We start from the raw sequence: 7,675 nt of genomic DNA, 5'->3' as shown, positions 1-7,675 counted from the left end.
CGACCACCCTTCTCAGGATCTCAACATCCATACTGTACATTAGTAACCCTGACCAGCCTATCTCTAGTGTTCTTGTGCCTCACTGGAGTGTCCCCAGACTGGGATTCAAATGTGCACCTGGCCCAACTATTGTGTAAAATTTCTTCATTTGAGACCCGGCAATGTGAGTTAATCTTAGCTCAGTTTAAAGCAAGTGTCTGATCTGTTATCATAAGCAGGTGTCAGTGAAGCCCTCAATAAAAAAAGGTGTTTTGATAAAGGTCTGTCTGAAACCACCTCAGCTTATGAACTGGTTCAAATTTGCCAGATGTAAGAAAGTTATTAGTGAGTTCCTAATCTAGGACAAGAATTATTTGTGAAATCCCCTGTGATCATGAGGTAACAACTGCTAATGTGTAGATCAGAGAGTCTAACCCATACTGTGTACAAGGACAGGGTTGAGTCTGTAATCCAGGCTGGCCTCCAACTCACCGTGCAGCCAAGATGGACCAACATCTTCCCCTGTATCCTGCTGACTTAAAAAAATTACTACACTTTGGAAAGTAAGTCTACAATGTAAATTTTTAATAGTGACAATATAAGGCCTTCATTTAAGTTCTAAATGTGTCATTTATCCGACTAGACAGGAATGACTACAATTTCTATCATTCCTTCAGAGTGAAAATCCAGACTTGACAAAGCCCAAAAGTTTCACTTAAGTGAAAACAGGAAGTGTGTATTCACAGAGTTTTCTTCAATATGCAGGGAATGATACAATGAAGACATTTTTACAATATTTATTAAGATAACAAATTTATAAATTCAAAGACTCAGAGGCACATAGTTTAAAAGGCCAATACCATGGGAATAATGAAGTCAACACAGAAAAGTAAGAAGATATGAACAATTACAACCAATACAAGATTTTTAAAAGCCACATTCCCCCCAATGAACATGTCATAGGAATCATCCTTCAAAATTACCATGATAAAAAGTTATTTCCTTCAAAGAAAAATAATTCTTTCCACCTACCGAGTCTAGAAAATCCTATTTACAATCAACTGTCCAGTCTTTCATCAGTATTATGGCCTCCTCTAATCTGCCATTAGAAGTATTGAAAAGTTTATAGCTATTGTATTTACAAATGCACATAATATTTAAATTTGCTCTTCACTGAGAACAACTGAATATATACTTAATCCAATCACAATACAAATGCTTTAGTGTTGAAATACATCTTGTAGGTACAGGTGCATGGGAAGAGGTGTACTTGGAAGCATGTTGTTTCTGAAGGGTTACTAGGCCAATAAGTCTGAGACAACTCAAGGCAGTCACAAAACAGGTCTTTGCTGATGAAGATTTAGTTTATTTCTGTTTTAACTGGACACACTGGGCTTCTTCAGTCAACTTTCACCACACTGTATATTTTGGTGACAAACCAAAAGCATGCAAAGAAGCCAATTGTTCCTAGAAAAGAAATAAACACAAGTTCATTACTTTACCCCACAAATACCCACATGTAAAATCACCAGTTCTTTTAAAAAGAACAAAACTTTTAAACTCTTGTGGGACAGGAATATAATACAGTTCTGTGAGCTGTTTTGAAGAATATAAAACCGCTTAAACTCCTTACAAAAACATTTAGAATTTCTTGTAAGATTATAGAAATTTTCCACGATACACATTATCCACCCCATCCCTACTCTCCTTTTTTTGAGAAAGGATTTTTCTGTGCAGCCCTGGCTGTCCTGGAACTCACTCTGTAGACCAGACTGGCCTCCAACTCAGAGACCAGTCTGCCTCTCCCTCCTGAATGCTAGGATTAAGGGCATGCGCCACCACGCTTGGCTCTTTTCTCTTACAGCATCACTGAGTTAAAAAATGAAAAGCATGTCACACTGTGGTTCCCATTTGAGATTTTTTTTTTTAAATCACAAAATGGAACTGCTACCATTTTCTGCCAGACAGGATAATTAGATGGCTATTTCAAAGTATAGTTGCTAGGAATTAGTAATATTCAATGTGTTGTAGTAAGAGAACCCAGAAGTTTCTACAATATATGCAATGGTGTAAGTAGGGTAAGAATAAAGATGCTCAGCAGAGAAGCAGGCAGTGCACAGCCCGCGGCCATAACAGTGCATGTTAAAGTTAGACATGTCAAAGTCAAGCACATGTCTAAGGCCGCTGTTTCTTTTGTTATTGGAAATGAACTTGAACACAGCCTCTCCAATAAGCAAGCACTTCCTCCACCACTCAGCCGCACCCTCAGCTACACATGCATGCACGCACAGCCGCACCCTCAGCTACACATGCATGCACGCACAGCCTTTTTTTCCCTAACAGTCTTGCTAAGTTATCCAGATGGGTCTTGAACTCTTAAGTAGATAGATAGGATTATAGGCCTATACCACTACCCCACTCCAAATCCATTTTCTGACCACGTTAAAGAGATGTCTCTATTGGTATGCTACACAGAAAAACATGTGCCTCCATTTCAGCGACCTTCATCAGCCTAGCAAACCTCAATGGAGTCTGGTTGGAAGTGTGGCAAAACTCAATCTATTTTGTCTACTAGGACCATGGACCATGTGCGGGGTGTTTAATGTAGAGAGCAGAGTGAGCTTTTTCCTTCCTTCCTGGTTCTAAGGATCAGACTTAGGTGGTCAGGTTTGAGCCCAAGGGTCTCTACCCTGAGGTACCTCACCAGCCACAACAAAAGCTCTTTAACGGCTGTGACTATATAGCAGTGGTTCTAAACCTGTGAATTGTGACCCCTTTGGGTCACGAATGAGATATCCTATCTATTAGATATTTACATTATGATTCATAACAGGAGTAAAATTAGTTACGAAGTAGCTATGAAATACTTTTATGGTTGAGGATCACCATAACACGGACTGTAATAAAGGTCACACAGCATTAGGAAAGTTGAGAACCACTGCTATGTGGAATCGGGCAATTGATTGTGGCAGTATGTGTAACGAGCAACAATTACTTCAGGATCACTCCTGATGAATCTGAGCTGTTCTAGCAGCACTCATCTGTGCTGTACCACACTCTCCGCAGCCCTGAACAAAGAGCATGCTCACAGCATTACACATGCCACACACCACCAGTCAACACTGCCTCAGATTCCAGACTGCAGCACATTCATCAAGTACAGTGCCTTTAATGTATATAGCAGTTATTTGTTTGTGAAAAACAAAGACCTTTATTCTTTTCTAACCATTATTTCTTATCATATATTATGTAAATGAATCTTAGGCTTATAGCATGTTAGACAAGCACATCTAGTCATTAATCAATTTTTCTTTAAAGATTTCATTTTTATTATTTTTAAAATCATGTGTTTGTGCATGGACATGTACAGATGCCCTATGATACTGGGGAAGTCAGAGCTATAACTGCAGGTGGCTGTGAGTCACCTAGCGTGGGTTCAGGATCTAAACTCAGATCTTCTGAAGAGCAATACATGCTTTTCAAACACAGAGCAAGTTCTCTGGTCTCTGCAAAGTTATTTAATCTTTAATATATGGTTAAGTTATACACCAAACAATTATTTTAAAATAATGTTCTTTATTATTAATCAGCAAGTGTTTAATTTGCACACCTATTTTAAAGCTGTAAACCAGGAGGCAAAGAAATATTCTCCAGTGGAAAAGCTTAAACCACACTTGCACTTAATGAGCATCAGCTCAGACTGCTCTACAGGAGCAAGTATTACACTGTAAAACTCCCCTCACACTGTAAACCTGTTTAATAAACTATTTTCCTTAGGAAATGCCTAATATGTAGGGTACAGACCCATATATACAAGGAGCCATACGCCCCTGTGAGCAGCTTCTGCTTAATGTCTCATTTGGTTTTCTTCATTATTCTAAATGTAATACACAAAAAAAGTACTCAAGACTTTCTTAATCTATACATAGTACTAGGACAGATCTGGGACGTTATTAATGTGATATATTCATCCTTACACTGGACATGTGTTGAGGACTGGTTATGTGTGGGCTGTGTGTTGGTGGAAGGACTAAGATCACCTTTTGGATCAGGAAAAGGCTCGAGAGAGGCCAGGCTTCATGTCATAGACCAACTGGTGACAACAGAAGCATTCCTCACCGCCCTGGAGCCTACAGAGTACAGCACCCATTCTGAAAAGGACCTTTCCTTAAACTACAGGGAGTTATTTCTGTTGTGTAAACAGATTGGCTTTAAAGAAAAAAGGGTTGGTTTGGAATTCTCAAGCACACATAGGCTCAGCTCATTTGAAGAAAAAAAAAAAAAAAAACCCAAAAGCTATGCTGCTTTTTTGGAGTGCACCCGTGCCCTTCAGCAGATCCCTTCCTACAAGGCAAAGCACCGGAAGACACAGAAAGCACTGCTGCTCTACAGGTCGCAGCAGCCTCGAGGGCTGGGATCTAAATCTATCACAGGGCACCAAGACACACACCTAAGCTGTCCCGATGACCTGTGACCTTGATTTCGTTTTTTGCATTTTCACTTTCCTAAACTGCAACTAGAGTTGGACATGGGCTGATGATTCAATAAATCAGGTAGCAGAAACATTCATAAAGGAGAAATAAATTTACAGAAAACTTATCGGAAATCATTTACATCTTACCTGTAAAGAGGAAGAAGATCAAAACCATTATCATAGTATAACCGAAGTACAGGATTGTACTTGCTGTCCCCGTGATCTGCAGTTTCGAAAAGAAGTAGTGTACGGCGTATATTAGGAAGTAAACGGCAGTGAAGCCGCTGGTGAGGAAGGAGCGCCACTGCCAATGGTAATCCTAGTGGGGAAGGACACAGCCAAGAATTACTGCCCGGTGTCAGACAACATGGAGCTGAGCAGTCACAAGGCACAAAGTAGTCACTGGAAGCCCCAACTTAATTTCTACCCCAGTTCCAGGTGGTGGCCACTGAACTCTGCATATTTCCCATGTCATTAAAGGTGCTGAGAGGCATGCTTTTATTTGTTGCATAGCTACGTAAAATCTGCCTAAACATCTGTGAGAAAATATTCAATAGCTTATGCTTAATAAAGGATCAGACTGTACTTGAAAGGTTATGATTCTGAAGGAAAAGCAATGTACAAAACCCTTTGATGGCTCAAGATTAATATCATTTTATTAAAGTTCAGTCAACTCTACATGACAGCTATTTTCGATCAAGGCCTGGTTGAAGTTTACTTCCAATTATGACTCACAATTTCAACAAGGTAGGTGTTTAAGACACAGTTTTTCTTGCCTTTTACATAAAGTGATTTTTAGCACAGCACAACATCTTTTTTTTTTTTTAAAAAGAAAACTTCCCAATCTCTGCTACAATTTGGGAATATGTAAAAAAAGAAAATACTATACTTTAAAAAGCAAGCTGCTGAGTACATCTATAATCCTAACACTTAGGAGCCTAAGACCAGCTTGACTACGTGGTGCAACCAGGCTGTCAAAAAGCCAAAAGCAAAACCACCATAAACAAAACAAGCAAAACAAGATCAGGAAAAAAACCCATACATAAACAAAATAAGATCAGGAAAAAAACATACATAAATAAAACCCTCCTGAAGCTAACTGATGAGCCCATCCATGTTTTAGAGAATTAACACGTACACACAGAACCAGGCAAAGGCAAGAATCCACATGTGTGTGTGGTGCTGACAACTAAATCCAGCCAGGGCTTCCACACTGGAGTGTCACAGGTACACACTCCAGCCCAGCTGTGTTTCTATATACCAACCATGGACAAACTCAAAAAGGACACAAAAATACCTAGGATACTTTTTTACCAATGATCTGAAACATTTACATGCCAAAAGTGTAAACGTTGAGACAAATGACAGAAACCTACAGACAGAGAAGGCATACTTTTGTCTGTAAGCCAGAAAGCTTAACAATTAAAATGCCAGCACTCTCCGCGATAACCTGGACCCATGCAGACACTAACAACAGCGTAGAAAGGTCGAGGGGCTCAGCAGGCACAGTTCTGGCCGCACAAGCACAGGCTGAGTTCTAGTCCTCAGAGCTCATGGGCTAGCCTTGTCCAAGGATTAGGTTGGGGAGTGAAAGAAGACATGAACATGTATCTGCAAACATCAGGTGCGCTAACCTGGAAAGCTAACGGCTTCTCTGGGAAGGAAATCAGGAAAGTGAGAAGTACTACTGTATGGAAGCCACTATCAGAAAAAAAGGCTTCTCGTCCAGAACATAGACAAGACAACCAGTCCAATTTAAAAATAGGCAGGACTGAACAGTTACCAAAGACAAAGCATCCCTATTTAAAATGCTCAACATCATCAGTCAGTGAACACACAAATCAAAATGAGATAGCACTACATGCTCACTACACAGCCTCAGCAAGGAGTCAAGGAGCCAGAGAAGAGCTGATGAAGATTTAGAGAACAGAAAAGTGTACATTGCTGGTGGAAACACAAAACGCAAGCAGCCCTCAGGACTTGAAGCAAAGAATCAAAAGCAATCCAAAAGAACACTCAAAAGGAACTAAAACTCACTTAAACACTTGGTAGGTATTCACAACAGCATTATTTATACCAGCCAAGGGTAGAAAAGACTCACATGCCTGCCAGTGGATAAATGTATGCACAAATATCACACACACACACACACACACACACACACACACACACCAGAATGTTATTCCATCACAAAAGCACTGAAATATGCTAGAGTACAACCCTTAAAAGTATATCCTATGCTGCTTCTTCTCCTTCTCCTCCTTCTTATTCTTACTACTGGTTTTTCAAGACAGGGTTTCTCTGTGTAGCCCTGGCTGTCCTGGAACTCACTCTGTAGACCAGGCTGGCCTCAAGCTCAAGAGATCCGCCTGCCTCTGCCTCTCAAGTGCTGGAATTATTATTTTTTAAATTCATGCATTATTGTGTATGTCTGGTTGTGTGTGGGGGGCCTGGATGTGCTAAAGCACATGTGGAGAGATGAGAGGACAATGTGTGGAGTGGGTTTTCTTTCCTACACAAGTAACGACTGGTGTTTTAGGGACTGAACTCAAGTCATCAGGCACTTTTTCTGGCTGAGCCACCTCTATGGCTCCAGAATCTTTTTCTGCCAATTATGTAGCTCAGGCTGGCTTTCATGACTTTCCTGACTCCTCCTGACTTAGCCTCTTGAGTTCTGGGATCACAGACACATACTACCATGCTCTCCTCTTTTTTAAAGACAGAAAGCAGACTAAGGCTTGCCAGGGTCAGAAGGAAACAGTCACTATTTATGGGGTTTCTGTGTGAGCAGAGAGTGAAATCATTTCAGAATCAGACAAGAGAGTTGCACAAAGCATGCTAAGTAACAGTCATTTTTTTGAACTTTAAAAATGTAAATTTAGCCGGGCGGTGGTGGCGCACGCCTTTAATCCCAGCACTTGGGAGGCAGAGGCAGGCGGATTTCTGAGTTCGAGGCCAGCCTGGTCTCCAGAGTGAGTTCCAGGACAGCCAGGGCTATACAGAGAAACCCTGTCTCGAAAAAAACCAAAAAAAAAACCAAAAAAAAAAAAAAAAAAAAAAAAAAAAAAAAAAGTAAATTTAACTTAAATGCAAAATAAGACCAAACCCCAAAAGCAAACAACAGCAGCAAAAACAAAACCCCCAAAACAGGCCAGGTGTGGTGGCACATGCCTTTAATCCCAGCACTTGGGAGGCAGAGGCAGGTGGATTTCTGAGTTCGAG

General features: G+C 40.5%; 1 protein-coding gene across 1 annotated transcript in view; it reads right to left on the bottom strand.

Moving 5' to 3' along the window:
• Positions 1 to 760: 760 nt before the first annotated feature.
• Tm9sf2 (transmembrane 9 superfamily member 2) overlaps positions 761 to 7,675 on the bottom strand; it is a 49,977-nt gene continuing 43,062 nt past the window's right edge. The window contains exons 16-17 of the mRNA XM_031362979.1: positions 4,601 to 4,772; positions 761 to 1,446 (exon numbers count right to left, since the gene is read on the bottom strand). Of these exons, the coding sequence (XP_031218839.1) occupies positions 1,379 to 1,446; positions 4,601 to 4,772 (240 nt within the window). The 3' untranslated portion in view covers positions 761 to 1,378. The remainder of the gene's footprint in view (positions 1,447 to 4,600; positions 4,773 to 7,675) is intronic.

Source organism: Mastomys coucha, unplaced genomic scaffold, assembly GCF_008632895.1.
Source record: "Mastomys coucha isolate ucsf_1 unplaced genomic scaffold, UCSF_Mcou_1 pScaffold9, whole genome shotgun sequence".
Lineage (NCBI taxonomy): Eukaryota > Metazoa > Chordata > Mammalia > Rodentia > Muridae > Mastomys > Mastomys coucha.
Note: the sequence above shows the minus strand (reverse complement) of the source record. Positions and strands in the feature narration are given on the sequence as shown.